Source organism: Eubalaena glacialis, chromosome 11, assembly GCF_028564815.1.
Source record: "Eubalaena glacialis isolate mEubGla1 chromosome 11, mEubGla1.1.hap2.+ XY, whole genome shotgun sequence".
Lineage (NCBI taxonomy): Eukaryota > Metazoa > Chordata > Mammalia > Artiodactyla > Balaenidae > Eubalaena > Eubalaena glacialis.
Window position 1 is genome coordinate 49,055,022 of NC_083726.1, and position 17,147 is coordinate 49,072,168.

General features: G+C 38.2%; 2 protein-coding genes across 3 annotated transcripts in view; both read right to left on the minus strand.

The window, feature by feature from the left end:
• The window catches only part of LYZ (lysozyme), a 79,692-nt gene extending 66,608 nt beyond the window's left edge, over positions 1-13,084 (minus strand). The window contains exon 1 of the mRNA XM_061206542.1: positions 13,015-13,084. Within this exon, the coding sequence (XP_061062525.1) occupies positions 13,015-13,037 (23 nt within the window). The 5' untranslated portion in view covers positions 13,038-13,084. The remainder of the gene's footprint in view (positions 1-13,014) is intronic.
• The window catches only part of CPSF6 (cleavage and polyadenylation specific factor 6), a 28,833-nt gene extending 15,735 nt beyond the window's left edge, over positions 1-13,098 (minus strand). For both annotated transcript variants that reach the window (XM_061206541.1, XM_061206540.1), the window contains exons 1-3: positions 13,015-13,098; positions 4,769-4,978; positions 3,039-3,142 (exon numbers count right to left, since the gene is read on the minus strand). In XM_061206541.1, coding sequence (XP_061062524.1) covers positions 3,039-3,142; positions 4,769-4,978; positions 13,015-13,074 — 374 coding nt within the window. In that variant the 5' untranslated portion in view covers positions 13,075-13,098. The remainder of the gene's footprint in view (positions 1-3,038; positions 3,143-4,768; positions 4,979-13,014) is intronic.
• Between the last annotated feature and the right edge of the window lie 4,049 nt (positions 13,099-17,147).

Genomic DNA, 17,147 nt, shown 5'->3' on the forward strand with positions numbered 1-17,147 from the left:
ATGAATATTCACAGGGGCATTATTCATAAGAACAAAAATGGAAATTTTTATAAATATTTATAAATTTAACTTCTTTCACTAAATATTTGTCTGTCTATATGAAAGGGTGGTTCTGGAACAGTGCCAAATCATATGGGGACTACAGTGTAACCTATCTTTTTTTTTCACATGCTATGCTGATGCTGTTTATTTTTTATCAGTATTATTACAGAGTTCCCTGTTTACACAATTAACATACATAAATCAGGTATAATGTGTTGGACCAATAATAAACTTCCCCCCAAACAAGACAAAAAAAGTTAATAGTGCAATTCAACCTATTGTTGGCTCAGAGAATTTGCACCTTAGAATGAAGAAGAAATGGGATGCTTAGTACACAGTTTCCAGTCAGATCTCATCTCCATGTGCTTCTCACAGTATGAGTAGCTCACTTTGCTTATGAGAATCTAGTGTTTAAAAATACAAAATTATTTTTCAAAATTAACATTTTATAAAACTGCCCCAAATTCAAGCTATTTAATCGAGTAGTAGCAGTGGTAGAAGATACAATAACAGTGTAACCTATTTAGATGAAACAATTTCCTTAAAAAAATAAAAAATAAAAAAAATATATATATATATGCTCATGCAAAAACTGGTATATGAATATTCATAGGGGTCTTATTCATAATAGCAAAAATGGAAACAACCCAAATGTCCACCAAATGATGGATGGGATTTTTAAAATGTGGTGTATCCACATGGTGGAATATTATTTAGCTATAAAAAGAAATTAAGTACTGACACATGCTACAACATGATGACCCCTGAAAATATGCTAAGTGTAAGATGCTAGTCACATGGGACCACGTTCTTTATGATACCATTTCAGAATAGGCAAATCCACAGAGACAGATTGCTAATGCATATGGGATTTCTTTTGGGGGTGATTAAATATTCTGGATATTTAGACAGTGGTAATGGTTGTATAACTTTATAAATAAACTAAAAACCATCGATTTGAAGACTTTAAAATGATGAATTTTATAGTATGTGAATTATATCTCACTAGGAAAAATAAATTTAAAATAGAAAAAAAAATGAACGAGTGTCAATTCACAGTTATATGATATTCTAAATTATTCTCAGAAGGACTCTTAGGAGCCTTTTCTCCCTGGTATTCAAAATGGTCCTTTGGGACTTCCCTGGTGGCCCACTAAGACTCCGTGCTCCCAATGCAGGGGGCCCAGGTTCAATCCCTAGTGGGGGAACTAGATCCCACACTCACGCCGCAACTAAGAAGCCTGCCTACCGCAACTAAGAGTCCGCATGCTGCAACGAAGATCCCGCATGCCACAACTTAGACCCAGCACAGCCAAAACAAATAAATAAATATTTTTAAAAAAACTAGATCCTTGGTCAACAAAGTCTGCTGTTTGATTCAAGATTATCTTGGCTCACAACATTTAGAAATAATTTAATTAATTCACTAATTTAACAAACATTTATTGAGCACCACCTCCTATATCCCAGGCACCATTCTAGGGTTAGGGATACAACAGTGAGCAAAGCTCTTATGGAGCTTACAATCTAAACCTAGCAGGAGACAAGACAATAAATGAGTAAAATACACCATAAGAAAAACTAAAAAAAGGAAACAGTGATGGGAGCAGAAGGTCTTGCACAGGGTGGCCAGGGAAGGGAACTCAAGCAAAATCCTGAATGAAGTGAAAGATCCCAAATGTGGACATTTTGGGAAAAAATAAACCAAAAAGAAGAAACAGTGTAAAGGTCTTAAGTAGCAATGTGTTTGAGGAACATCAGAGACTAATGTGGCTGAAGCAGCATAGGGAAGGTAAAGAGTAGTAGGAGATGAGGTCAGAGAGGTAGTGGGGAAACCGGTCTTAGTGCCTTGTAGACCACAGTGAAGATTCTGGGTTTTACTCTGAATAAAATAGATAACCATTAGAAGATTCTGAGCAGGCAAATATTGATGTCACTTTTTTTCAACTTCTGCTATGTGTCATGTATATAGACTGTAGAGAATCAGAGTGAAGGCAGGAACACCACGTAGGAGGCTATTGCAGAAGTTCAAGTAAGAGATAACAGTGGCTCGGATGAGGTAGTAGAAGTGAAGTTCATGAAAAGCAGCCAGACTCTGAACGTATTTTGAAAATATTCCTAGTTATTGAAAACTGGCACATTAAACAATATAAAATAAGTACATTAAGCATATTTTTTACTTTATCATTCTGCATCTAGCAAATTACCTTTTAAAAAGTCCAAAATCTGCACCTAAAGATTTATATAAAATGAAGCCTGCCACAACATTATTTATAATAGGCAAAAACTGGAAACCCAAATAACCAAAAATAAGAATGGTAAAATAAATTACAGTAGCATACAAGGTATGATGGAAAGAACTAATACATTAAGGAAGATATATGTTTATTGTTAAATATTCGTTTTACTCCGTGTATCAAATACATTAAAAAAGTGAGTTGTAATCCTATTGTTTTTGCAGTAAAAATTTAAAAACCTGAAAGTATATTCACTAAAATGTCAAGAGCGATTATCTATGGATGGTGAGACTGTGGCTTTTTATTTTCTTACGTTTGGACATCTGTATTTTATAATGATCCCGTAATGATCCTACCTCATTTGTGTAGTTTAATAGTTTAAAAAAATAAAGCAAAACATCCATGTTACATTATTCTTCAGTTGCCCATCTTCCACTATACCTTAATTACAGGGATAGCAATGCTTCTTCAAACTGTCATTTCAAAAATCATTTCAACCATAGATGGAGAAAATTCAGGAAAATTGGAAAAGAGACCTAATCTATCTACACTCCCAGCTCCACTAGTTTTAGTGAGGTAGATCACAGGATACATGAAATGAGTATGAATCTTTGTCCAAGAACCTCCTGACAATGTAGAAATAAAACATCCTACACATGCGTAGTTAGCATTAACTTCAAGGAAAGTTACCCCCAAAATTGTAATCACTAGCTACTAACTTCCATTAGGGAAAAAAAAGAATTAAAACAAAAGTCTTACCCCTTTGACTGGCCATTTGCCCGATTTTCAAAAAATTTTATCTCCAAAATATCATTTACTCCCAAAGAATGAACTGCTTCAGTTAAGTCTTCATCTGTTGTCCACTGCAAGATATTTCCCCCTCATTAACCATCAAAACATATCCAAGATTTTTACTGTTTCCATTTATTTTTTAAGGGTAAACTCAGGATAAACAAGAGAAAATGCTCAGTGCAAATTACAATTACTGCCAGTCAGCCTTCTATTTTTAAATAGCACAAAAGCACCTGAGGACATAATTTTATCCCTTGATAAGAGTTTTGGAAATTAGAAGGTACATACCCTTAGAGAGAACATAGATTTTTTTTTTTTTTAAACTCTTAATGAGTTTTTGGTCTCTTACAGCTTTCAACTGCTACAACTTTAAATTTTCAATAAAACCAACCTCACTTGTCACTTCCTTTCCTTAAAGGAAATTATTTGGGGAAATAAACTCCATCTTCTGTTTCAATGTAAGATGAAAAAAAACAAAACAAAACACCTAACATGTACTTTATATCAAGTATTTAATTCTTAAAACATAAAAGTCCTATATCACTCCCATCTTACACATCGGATAGAGAGGTTATAGAGAGCTTAAAGAGCTTTTCCAAGGTTATAAAATTAACATATGTAAAAACTAAGATTCAGAGGCTTACTTAGCAACCATACTCTTCATAACTACATTGTTACTGTCTCCAATATTATAAAAATTGCTCAGGGACTTCCCTGGTGGTCCAGTGGTTAAGACTTTGCCTTCCAATGCAGGGGGGTGTGGGTTCGATCCCTGGTCGGGGAACTAAGATCCCACATGCCTCGTAGCCAAAAAACCAAAACATAAAGCAGAAGCAATACTGTAACAAATTCAATACTTTAAAAATGGTCCACATCAAAAAAACCCCAAAAAACTTAAAAAAAAAAAAAAAAATTTCCTCAGACTGGGTAGTGGGAGATAGATCAATTAGTTTTTTAAAAATGTAAACATTTAAAAATAAAATGCTATTAAGGAAATGGAACAGTAACAAGTTTTGATTTCTAGACAATTTAAAAATTTTCAAGTATGTGTAACAAATGTTTCTAAGTAGAGATGCAAAAATTCTATAGGACTATTTTAGTAAATATTTAAGATTTAATACTAATAAAATATAGATAACACTGAACATCCAGCTAATGAAACTCCCAACCAATAATAATCCTACAGTCTCATAAGTAACCCAAATTAAAATACAATGTATATAGCAGCATTTCCATAAATCAGATTTCAAATTATGAGCGAAAATGAAACTCAACATGTCTGTAGTATGATTTAGATAATGAAAACTCTTAAAACCAGGAGTTGTACTGTGTTTCTCTTCTGCACTTCTGAATCCCAGTTTGAGACTTTATGTGAGCATTTTTCTTTGTAAAACTGGGATAGCTGAAGTGTTGGAGTAGTAAAATAAAAAGAATTGATTTGAAGATAAAATCAAACTATAATTAACTGGAATCTCTACCAAAACAAGGTGAATGTCTACAAAATTCAGAACTAGAAGATCTGGAATTTACGATATTTTAAAGGTACTTGTATTTCATTTCCCTCCTCGTTGCATAAGCAAGCATGTAGAACCAGTCTAGTAACTTCAAATTCTTACTTTATAAAACTGGAGAAAAACAACTACTGAACAGTTTGAAATCAATCACCTATGATTTAATTCATATGTTAAGTCACTTACCCATGTTAGATTTCCAATATATAATGCAATTCTCTTTCCAGTATACGTATAGACAACATTTGGTGCTGCTCCTTTACCCACATCATCACCAACAGTTGGTGGGAGAGTATCCATGTAATCCCGATCTTCTGGGGCATCTCCATTATTTGCAGATGGAGAGATGACATCATCATACAAATCTATCTGATCATGCCCACCATATTCAGCTTCCTGAGATACAGAAATAATGCTCTAGATTATACAATAGTCAGACTACTACTAAACAGATTTGAATGCAAATTCATTCAACTACTTTGTTTTAAACATTTGGTAGAAGATAGAAACAGCCAAAGATCTCAGGACAAATCTTTTCACTTTATGCCACAGACGTATTCTTCTGGAACAGTGCCTATAAAGCGAATTTCTATACAATCAATCCTATTTTCCCACCGATATTTATTATAATACAGGAAATAACATTCCTCTAGGAATAGAATAACATGTAGACAAAATAAATAATTAAAAACTTTCCATGGAAATAAAATACTCTAAAAGTAACAACACATGAATACAAATAGATGGGCTTAAAATTTTTTTTGACACAAAAATATCACAAAAATCAGAGCCATTACAAATCTTTAATATTTAACAGAAAAATACAACTACTGTTTTCTTTGGTATTCAGTATCTTGCTTCCCAACTCTGTGAAAGCTATTAGTTTTAGAAAAAGCATAGTGAGCTAAGCCATAGGAAAGGGATAAAGAAATGTGGGTATGTAAATGATTCCGTATGTCACAACAAATGAACAGGGGAAAGAGAAACAATAAATAAAACACAGGTTAAACTATCCAAATTAGTATCTATTAATAGTTTCATTATTCTCAGTCAACAAAGAGTTAATGCTTACCTGACTTCTTAGATATTAATCAATTGGCAAAAGATATCTACATACCCAAGAGAAAAGGGATACGAACAAGGATCTAGTAAAGCTTTGCCACTGTCACCAGCAGAATTAAAGCAATGCTAGTAGATGCCACTTACATGCCCAAGTGATACGCAAGTAAGAGGTAAACGAAAAAGAAGCAAATATGTGAACAGGAGAAAAATGGAAAAATAGGGTTCAATCTGTAAATAAGCACAAAAAATGAAATGCAGGTACTGGCAGAACACTGAACACCATTTAAATTGCCTTTGGTAACAGTTACTGGGCCATAGGCTTGACTAGCCAGTATCAGAGGAAAAGTTCTATTTTTATCTTCCTCCCTTTCCACCGCTAAGTACCTAGATGGATGTGAACTATTTTATTCTTATGAGGTAGAATATTTGAGATAATAAGAGAAGAGAGGCAATTACACTTAGAAAACAATAAACTTAAAGAGTTCAGACATAACTCATATCCTCTCCATCAATACAATTCACTAAGGATGAATACAAATGGCACATAAGGAAAAGCTAATAGTTTTAGGGACTAACTATTATATGGATAAAGAATGACACAGAGAAGGTATTTGTGATGACTGTGAACAGATCAACAAAATATTCTTATTATAGGCCCCAAGGGAACATGGCTGTTGTTTTGTTATTCAGAAGGGAGCCAGAAAAAGATTTTTTAAAAAAGAAACAGAAAAAGAAGAAAAAAATCTATAAGGGGAAATACCACTTATAACACATAGCCAAAGGGACCTGAAATTTGTAAAGTCATTTCAGGTAACCTTCTGCATAACGAAGTTATCCAATTTACTGATTATGTAACAGAATCTCTACATAACAACATTGTTAACCAGGTTGAATGTCTGTAACATTTAATAAGGAACAAAAATCTCAAGGTAAGTCAGAGAACAAAACTATCATTAGCAATGGGCAGAAACTAAGACCACAAGTCACTGAATAATGCCATAATTTTGTTTGTACAACAATACCAAAATAACCTTTGAGAACTGAGTTTTTAAAAACCAAGCAACATGATCAAATCGCAGTGATAGCAAAAATTAGAAAAAAGAAGGGTGAGTTTTGTTATGAAGTTTCAGTGTAGCTGAAGCTTCGGGTGGCATGGCTGCAGCAGTGATTCCACACACTTAAGATACTAAAAACCTTCCCGCAAGGGGTAGTGGGCACTTTAGACTCTTTGGCAATCCAGTTCTGTACATCAAGTAGAATTATTATTACTATCATTCAAAAACAGTTGTGTTTCCATCCTCCTCAGCAGAGACTATAATCACACTATATGGTCTGAGGGAGAGTAAAAGAGAATGCAAGGGTTATTAATAGCAGCACTAAAATAAAAGTATTTAGATTTACACTTTCATGAAACAGGTTAACACATTATGATTTTTCATTAGTTGTAAATCTAGGAAAATGTTCACATAAGTAGACAATCGTTTACAAGCATAATTGCAGCTACACTAACCTGGTGAATCACCATGACTTACTATTTTTGTCCATCCACGAATTCCTATGTTGACACCAACCAATTTTCCATACTGATATGATTCTACCAATATTTAGGATCAGCCATTTTGTCTGGTAGCTGGACTGCTTCCAATTGGTTGAAGTATGATGCTAATTGAGACCATGGTCCTGGGGTTTGATCTCCATGTGGACTAGTTAGCTTCGCTCAGTTCCAAGGCCACAGCCTGTACTTCTAGCCCCAATGGTATGCATTTGGACTTGGTGAAAAAATATTAATGAAGCTGAATACATTTGCCACCATTACTAAAATGCAACTCAAAACACATACTCTTCTGTAGTATCAGTAATCTTCCTTTTCAGCTTTAGCATATCACACCTATCCTCCAGATTAAGGAAAAAAAAAATATATATATATATACACACACAGAACACATCCTACTTTCTGTTCCCACTCTAAAAAGGGGGAAAACATGCACATTCTGAAATTATGGAAAATGTATATCACAGGTCACATATAAAGAAGGTGAGCTCTGAAAGTCTATTGGACAAACTTTGTCAAAGAGAGATAGTCCACAGTGTCAAGTTCTACTATGTAGTCTTTTCGATTATTACCATTAGGAAATTTTAATGGCATTCAAAAACAACAACAACAAAAAATAATCAACATTACCCCTCTAATTATTTTAGATACCAAATACTGCCCAATTGTAACTATCTACTTTTCATAGCAGCTAATCACCAATAGAACTGTACATTATATATAAATTCCAGTAGGCAACAGCTCTTAGGGTTTGTTAAAAAATCCACTAAGTTATTTCATTCCCTACATTCTAATTACTATAATCATTTTAAAGGCAAGGTATCCTTTCAAGATTGTACACTTCAAGATTATGTTCCTCATGATATATGAGTAGCTGTTGCCGAGTCAGAGAAAACACTTAAGATGGATAGTAAAATAACCAAAATTCAATTAGCTCCTTTTAAAAGCAGTGTTTCTCAACCTTTTTTTCATTATCATTAACCCTCCCTCCAAAGAGTTATTTTTTAGACACACTTTCCCTAATCACCTCCCATAAAATTTTAATGTCACAGATATACTGTATACCATTATTGGGATGACTGCGGTATAGTTGTACTATACCTTCACTCTCCCTGATAGGCCCAAGACTGCTTTTGGTGGTCCTAAAATTGTATTAATACCACTCCTGCATTATATGATACTACCACTAATGGCACAGCAAAGGCCACTTGTTCAAAGTCCCTGTAGTTTAAAAAAAAAAAAAAAAAGGAAATTTAATAGTCATTTCCATTTAGAGAAATATAGCAGGGGGAAAGGTTTTATTTTGCATTTACAAAATGTACTCTATACCATGGACGAGAATATAATATACCAGCACATAAAATCCAACAGCAGATAATCTAATACATATTTATCTTTTTAGAAAATACTTCACTTTCTGATTTTGTCTATGTTTCAAGTAGATATTAAAATTAGTTTGTAATCCCTGTAAAAAGCTCAACTAATGGTAAGGAAGCCAACTTGGTACTAAAAATATGCCACATAAACCACAAAGTGGGCAACTGAATGAACTACTCATAAGTAATAAAACTGAGTAAGAAGAGTTCCAGCTCCCCTAAACATTTCTATCCAAGTTTCTGAATCAATCTCTACCTACCTCAGTTTCCACCTTACAAGCCTTATCTTAGAGGGTTCTCTATTCAACATAAATTTATTAGAAGTAAGATTTCACTGATATTTGCCTAATAAACTTATTTTCCAAAATTAGCTAGACATTGGCTATAGTAGATACACAATAACTAAATATAAACTATAACGACTCATAAAGGCAAGTAGTTATAAGCATGTCTAGGTCTCTAGCTTCCAAATGAATTTTTTCCCACTACCTATATACATTTTCATTTTAAAGTTGGATAGTCAGATTACTAAGTGAGCACTGCTATCAGTGACCTACCACCAGGTACATCAATAACTAAATTCCACATTAAGAGCTTTTGCTCCCCAAACAAGCAAAATACACACTATTTCGACGCACCCAGTATAAGCTTTCCTGAAGTTCATAGAATCTGACTTTCCTCTCCTCTGCCAACAAAAATTCTACAGATAAAGATACACATAAAGGAGTAGTTTCTATAACACATGACCTGTCAGAGTGTTATATTTATGTATGTGTCTCTCAATCCCACCACAGTGCACTCTAAGGACAGACTATCTAAACTTTGTATCCTTCCTTGTTGGCATATAACAAATACTCAAGAAATGTATATTAAACAATTGAGTTAAAAAATTTTTTAATTTAGTTTTGGTCAAAATAAAAATCTATAATTATTAAATATTAGGCTAGTAACTACTACCTTCAAGTACAAATCCCAGTTCAAACTGAATTGATACACACTATAGAGGCTGAAACCAACCACTTTCTTCTCAACTCCAAATCCAAGGTAGAGGTTTGGAAGTTCAAATTCTTCCACTGGAGCAACTGTTCTCAATTTGGTTGGTTACATGCAAAGACCTTCAACTTAAGAACTAAAAGAACAGCTATAAAGAATAGCTGAAGGGAGATCAGCTCGGTGCTTTGTGACCACCTAGAGGGGTGGGATAGGGAGGGTGGGAGGGAGGGAGGGAGATGCAAGAGGGAAGAGATATGGGAACATATGTATATGTATAACTGATTCACTTTGTTATAAAGCAGAAACTAACACACCATTGTAAAGCAATTATACTTCAATAAAGATGTTAAAAAAAAAAAAAAAAAAGAATAGCTGAGTCCCTTGTGCCTTCTCCCCTTCTCCAATTTCATTCTCCATTCTTAATTCATCCGGTGAAGAAAGGAACTATTCTATAGTTTCACTAACTTTTTCTCACACCATCTCCAAATTAAAGTTCTTCTAAGACAGCTGAATATCTAACATTTTGAAATAGGTTTATACTGTTCTTTACCAAAACACACATGAAAAAAAAGCATCATAAAAGTATGACCATTTAAAGTTTAAAAAAATTAAAAATACATGAATTACAAAGAATTTCAAAGCATACTGTGCAATTAAAACTACAGCTCACATTGAAGAACAAAGATTTTTTTCAAATGTTTACAGCAGTTTAGAAGCCAAAGTCAAGACCCGTTATACATAGCAAAACATTTTACTCAACTACAACAAAATAAAGAGTCATAGTTGGGACTTCCCTGCTGGCGCAGTGCTTAAGAATCCTCCTGCCAGTGCAGGGGACATGGGATCGAGCCCTGGTCCAGGAAGATCCCACATGCCGTGGAGCAACTAAGCCCGTGCGCCACAACTACTGAGCCTGCGCTCTAGAGCCTGTGCTCCGCAACAAGAGAAGCCACCGCTCGCTGCAACTAGAGAAAGCCTGTGTGCAGCAACGAAGACCCAACACAGCCAAAAAAAAGTCATAGTTTACTGTAGCAACCAGCAGAAGTAATGTCACCAGCTAATAAGAGTGCAAAATAAAACAATCAACAATAATTTTGTAGTTGCCTCTAATTCTGATAAAATTTCAGATAAATATTTCAATGATAGTAACATTATTAAAAATGAAGGATGAACCTTAAAAACCACCAACTATCTTTATGTGGCCATATTTTGAACAGGAATTACCACAGCAAGCAGAAGATTACAAAGGCCAGTGATATGCAAAATAATAACAAAAACAAAGTCTCTATTTAATCCCATTAACCGATTGAAAAGTATAAATATCTTTCTGGTAAAAATCATCCAACTATGTGTGAAATATAATACTATATGTACAAATCAACAAAAAGTTACATTTTTAAAAGAACCCTATAAAGCAGTTCCTCATCAGGGCCACAGAATTTTAATCTCTTCTTACCTCCTGCTCAGTCAGCACTAGTTACTGCACAGGGATAAGCAAGTATCACTACATCCAGCTATACAGGTTAGAGAAATGCCCATCCCAAATTAAATAGGCAAAAGCCTAAAAAATATTTCATTAAAACGTTCTGAAGAAAGCTCAACTTCTAAAATTGTAGCCCAATTCTTCCTTTATTGTGGGTAGAAAGACAAAGCAAATATATTTTCTTGTAAGAAAGCTAATGAAGACTGTCTTGAACATTTAACTCTTCCTTTACTTCCAGATACGGACCTCTTTTCGATGGACTGTTACACTCATTTGATAAATAAAAGGAAAAGAAATTTCCGAGAAGTCTTTGTCTACTGACCTTAAAAAAGGATTAGAATCTGACTGTGTTTAGCACTCAAGGTAATTTTCTAAACTGTCACTGACACAACTCAGGCATCACATATCCAAAATATAAGCACAACAAAAAGAAGAAAAAAAAATTTAAACTTAATGTTTGATTACAGTGGGTTACATTTAAATACATTCAGTCTTTAACGGAGTAGGAAACATTTAAAGCTAATTGGATTTTTTTTTTCTAATATTTAAACCAGGGGCACAATCATCCCTCAAAAAAACCAGAAAGGATTTCTAGCTTTCCCTATTTAAAAAAAAAATCTTTAGCCCCTAGTCACAAATAAGATCCTTAATGGAGGGGGGAAAAACCCACAAAAACACATTAACCAGAATTTTACTAAGCTTCTCATATGGACCTGGAAAATATAAGAGATAAAGCGATTAGGTGCACTGCAATTAGGCACAATTTGATTTTTTAAATGTGTTACTACATAAAAGGGAGTAGAGATGTGAGCAGCAGGCTTACAGCTTAAACTTCACTACTCTAGTAACAACCTTTCGCAAGGATGCCCAACATCGGACATCACAGCTCCGCAGCTAGTCCTTCTAGGCTACTGTGGCCAGTGAGACACCGGAAAAACCTTGCATTCTCACTTTCTCCAGCCTTTCAAAACCCCTCGGAGGGCAGTAAACATTTTGCTTTCGGAAATCGGGTCATAGCTACAATCCTTTATTTTAAAACTAACACCATGTGAATTTCGGGTGAGATTGTTTCATCACACCTCTTATCTCTTGGTGAGCTACCGCCTTTTTTGTTCCATCCAACCCTCGGGCGTCCAAGTCTTCCTTTTCGCCCGGGCCACCTATCTTCACAGGTATTTTCATCACAAAGGCCAAGCACGAACGACTGGGCCTCAAAGGCACTACAAGCCCTGAGCCACCGAGGCAGGGAGGCAGCTCACCGACTTTTTAAACACGATCCGTGGGTCCGAAAGTCAAAGGACTTGTTGCAAACGTGCCCGCCACGAAGCCGCCTTCCCAGAGTGTGAGGGGAGGAGGGAGAAGGCGCCACGCCGAAACCTGTCGCAAACACGAGCAGGGGAGCGCAGGAAGCAGAGCGCGCGGGATACAAAGGGCCGTGAATGCGGCCTTCCATGAGGCGACCGTGCGCCGACAGAGACAAAATGGAGCGACCGGAAGAATCGGAGCCTGAGAGGCAGGGCCGGGGGCGAGACGGCGCCCGGCGCGCGCCCCGCCAGGTTTCCTCCTCGCCCCGGCGGCCGGGGAGGGGGCGCAGGGGCGGCCCATTCTCCCCCCCGCGCCCAAGCCGCCCCTCCGCCCAGGCCTAACACGGCGGGAAGCGCCCGCCGGCCGCCGCCAACAATGGGGAGCGAGGCAGCGGCGAGGGAGGGGTCGGCGGCGGCTGCACGGCGGTCCGCGTCCGCGCTCGGGGACCCGCGGCGGGTGGCGGCGCCCGCCGCCCGCAAAACGACGCGGTAGAACGAGGGGTGAGGGGGGCGCCGCGCCTGGGTCGGGCGGCGCGGCCCACAGGCGCCAAGGGCGCACGGGCTGCAGCCGCGGCGGCTCGCGGCCCACGGTGGGCCCCGGGTCCGCATCCCGGCCGCACCGCCGCCTACTTCGGCGGCGTGGGCCCAGGGCCCTCACGTACCTGGTTGAACTCTTCGCCCACATCCGCGTAAATGTCTATGTGGTCCACACCGTCCGCCATCTTCCCTCGGCCTCGGCCGCCGCCGCCGCTACCTCCTGCAAGTCCGCCCGCCGCGGCAGCAGCAGCGGATCTAGCGGCAGGGGCGGGGCGCGCTGCGTCACTTCCGAGGGCCGAGGCGGGGGCGGCCGGGGGCGTGCGCCCGCTCCGCTGCCGCCCGTTCCGCAGGCGGAGAAGAAAAACTGCACCTCGGCGGGCGCAAGCGGTTTCTTTTGTGTGTCTGGATTAGGCTTGGGGGGCGGGGCGGGGCGGGGCGGGGCGGGGCGGGGCGGGGCGGGGGTGGTCCCAGTCATTTCCAGAGACTGTGGTTTCACGTTGTCCCTGGCAGACTCAAGCGTTTTGTGCTATTTTCATTTCTCAGTTTTTCTTACATTTCTCACAGCCAGGGCTTTTAGAGAGGTGGAAGTTTTATGTCACGATGAAATACAAAGTGTAGCTCCGCTTTCTGTGAGCGCCCAGAGAGGATGTCTCACCCCTGCCACCTCAGAAACCAGCAGAATTTCGTTTGCCTTGTAAACGCTAGTTACCTGTTGATGATTATCTTGAGTTATTTGCATGCTACTTGTGTCATTTGCATGCTGTTTATCTTTCCATCTGTATCATCGGCATCGTCTTCTTTCATCTCCTCCGCGTCCCACCTCCCCCCCCCAACCTTTCATCTCTCTTCATTTGTTTCCTCCTTTGAGCTGCAGTTGGTTTTCTCTGGGATAGTTTAAATGCCTCTAACTTGAATGCGGTACCCCTCGGACCCACCCTATAAGGTGGAGGTATCTTGAGGCAAGGGCTTCACTCTTAGACTCATAGAATGTCAGAGAACTGGAAAAGGTGTCATTGGATCCAAACATCTTTTACAGATGAGAAAGGGAACTGAGGCCTAAAGAATCGGATTTCCCTGGTGGCACGGTGGTTGGGAATCCGCCTGCCAATGCAGGGGAGCTGGGTTGGAGCCCTGCTCCGGGAAGATTCCACACGCTGCGGAGCAACTACGCCCGTGCGCCACAATTACTGAGCCTGCGCTCTAGAGCCTGTGAGCTGCAACTACTGAGCCCGTGTGCCACAACTACTGAGGCCGGTGTGCCTAGAGTCTGTGCTCCGCCACCACAAGAAGCCCGGGTACCGCGACAAAGAGTAGTCCCTGCTCTCCGCAACTAGAGAAAGCTCGTGCATAGCAACGAAGACCCAACGCAGCCAAAATAAATAATTCAAATAAATAAATTTATTTTTTAAAAAAAGAACCAAAGTGGTTTAACCAGAGTCACGTGGTTAATAAAGAAAGTTTTTGCCGCCAATATAATCAAAGTGGTTTAACCGGAGTCACGTAGTTAATAAAGAAAGCTTTTGCCACCAATATAGCAGTCCTCCCTTAAAGAGGTTTTCAGTTACCTGGGGTCAACTGCAGTCCAAAAATGTTAAATGGAAAATTCTGGAAATAGACAATTTCTAAGTTTTAAGTTGCTATCGTTCTGAGTAGTGTCAAGTAATCTTTAGCCATCCCACTCCAACCAGCCCTGGAAATGAATCATCTTTTTGTCTAGCACTTTTTTTTTTAATGGTTTTTTATTGTGGTAAAAGTCACATAATATAAAACAAACCATTTTAACCATATTTAACTGTACAGTTCAGTGGCACTAAGTACATTCAAATTGTTGTGCAATTCTCACCATCATCCATCTCCCGAATTTTTCACCTTCCTAAACTGAAACTCTGTCCCCTTTAAACACTAACTCCCCATTCCCCCTCCCCACCCCCCACCCCCTGGCATCTACCAATGCACTTTCTGACTCTGTGAATTTGACTATTCTAGGTACCTCGTATAAGTGGAATCAAACAGTATTTGTCTGCACCTAAAGTATATTGGAATGCATTTTTAAGGTTAACTTAATATATGTCCTGCAAACAGATTGTACCTTTTTTTTCCCCCTGTGCTGTACAGTAGGGACTCACCAGCCATCTACTTCACACATAGTAGTGTACATACGTCAATCCCAATCTCCCAATCCGTCCAACCACCCCTCCCCCCTTGGTGTCCGTACGTTTGTTCTCTGCGTCTGTGACTATTTCCGCTGTGCAAACAGGTTTATCTATACCATTTCTCTAAATTCCACATATGTGCGTTAATACCTATTAGTCCAGGAAAAAGCATTGTACACGTAGGGTTCAGTACTATCTGCAGTTTCAGGCATCCACTGGGGTCTTGGAACATATCCCCTCAGGTAAGTGGGGACTACCACACTTTATTCAAAGGTGTCTCTCCAGTTTGAAACCTTCTCCCATTCTTTATTTCTTTTTCACCATTTTTAAAACCCACCAAGTTAGAGTGTGTTTCATAAGATACATACTGCCCAGAAATTATTCATACAATGATAAGCCAAGTGATAACTGTACTTGATATGGTAGAAAAGCTTGGTTGGAGTCTTAAAGACCAGTCTGGTGATCTGGATACAAATTTCTAGTCAGACACTTTACCAGCTAGATGACCTCGTTCAAGTTACCTATCCTCTCTCATGTTCAATTTCAGAATCTTTAAAATTGGGGTAATAATATTTACCTCACCAAGGTTGAAGGTTGATAGTGGTTTAAATGACATAGCATGAAAAATGCCTATCTGCTTCTGCTTCTTGGAAACACTGATTTCCTTTTTTCTATGGGGCTTCGTAGAAGAAAAGAGCCACTCATGATAAAGGGCAAGAGCATTTTTTTAGATTGGTAATGTGGTAGGTACAATAATGGCCCATCATAGAGTTTCCACATCCCAATCCCTGGAATCTGTGAATATGTTACCTTACATTCTAAAACAGACTTTGCAGATATGATTAAGTTAGGGATCTTGAGATAGGGAGATTATCCTGGATTTCCTGGTGGGTCCAAAGGAATCACAAGAGTCCTATATGTGAAAGAGCAAGGCAAGAGTCAGAGGAGAAGTGGGGTAAAAGCAGTTTTTTTTCTTTCAGTACGCTTAAAAATCACTCCAAGATTCTGTTAGTCAGCTGTTAGCATGACTTTTTTGAAGGTCATTGGAGATTTCCCCCTCTGGCTACTTTTAAGATTTTTTCTCTTAGACTTTGGTTTATCTGCTCTTTACTGTGTAGGTCTGGAAGTGTATTTCTTTCTTTCTTTTTTTTTTTAATGAATGAATAAGTGGGATTTATTATGACAAATGCTTTAAATGTGAGATTTAAAGTTATTGGAAGTGTATTTCTTTTTATTTATGATGCTTGGAATTCATTGGGCCTCTTGAATATATTGATTGGTGCCTTTCATGAGTTCTGGAAAATTCTCAGACACTATCTCTTCAAATATTGCTTCTGCCCCACTCTTTCTTCTCTCCTATAATTCCAATGAAATGTTTGTTAGATCTTTTCTATCCACTATTTCTCTTACCTTCTCTTTTTAATTTTCCATGCCTTTATCTCCCCCATGCTTCATTTTGAATAGCTTTTTTTCTGGTTTATTTTCTGGATTACTAATTCTCTCTCCTATAGTGTTAGATTCATCTGTTGAGCTGTTAATTTTGTTTTTCAGTTTGTTTTTTTTTAATTTTAGGTTCTAAAATTTCTATTTGATTCTTTTTAAAATCTGTTAGATTCATTTTAATGACATCATTTTTTTTTTTTTTTTTTTTTTTTTGCCAAAACTGTCGATCTTAGCTTTTATCTCTCTGGATATCATAATTGAATCACTTGAAGAAATAATGTGGGACATATGATGATTTTTTTCCATAGAGGACTTTCATTTTCTTCTGGCAGGCACCTGGTGATACCAACAAACCCAGATGATTGGGACTCTTGGGGAGACTGCTTCAGTTTGGTTTGCCCTTACTTCCCAGGGTACTGTCCTTGTGAAGACCAGCCCAAAATACGGTTTACCAAAATCACCACTTTTGACAGGTTCAGAATTATACTTTTGACAGGTCCTAGACTCCATATTTTGTTCCCCTAGATGTCAAAAGTGGACATTAAACCTCTCAGCCATCTCTTTTGAATCTAAAAATGCCCCCCAGGACAAAAGCACTCTGAATGTATAGACACTATCCCCTTCTGCTTCTTGGCCAGGTAATTCCTCACTCACTTCCTGGT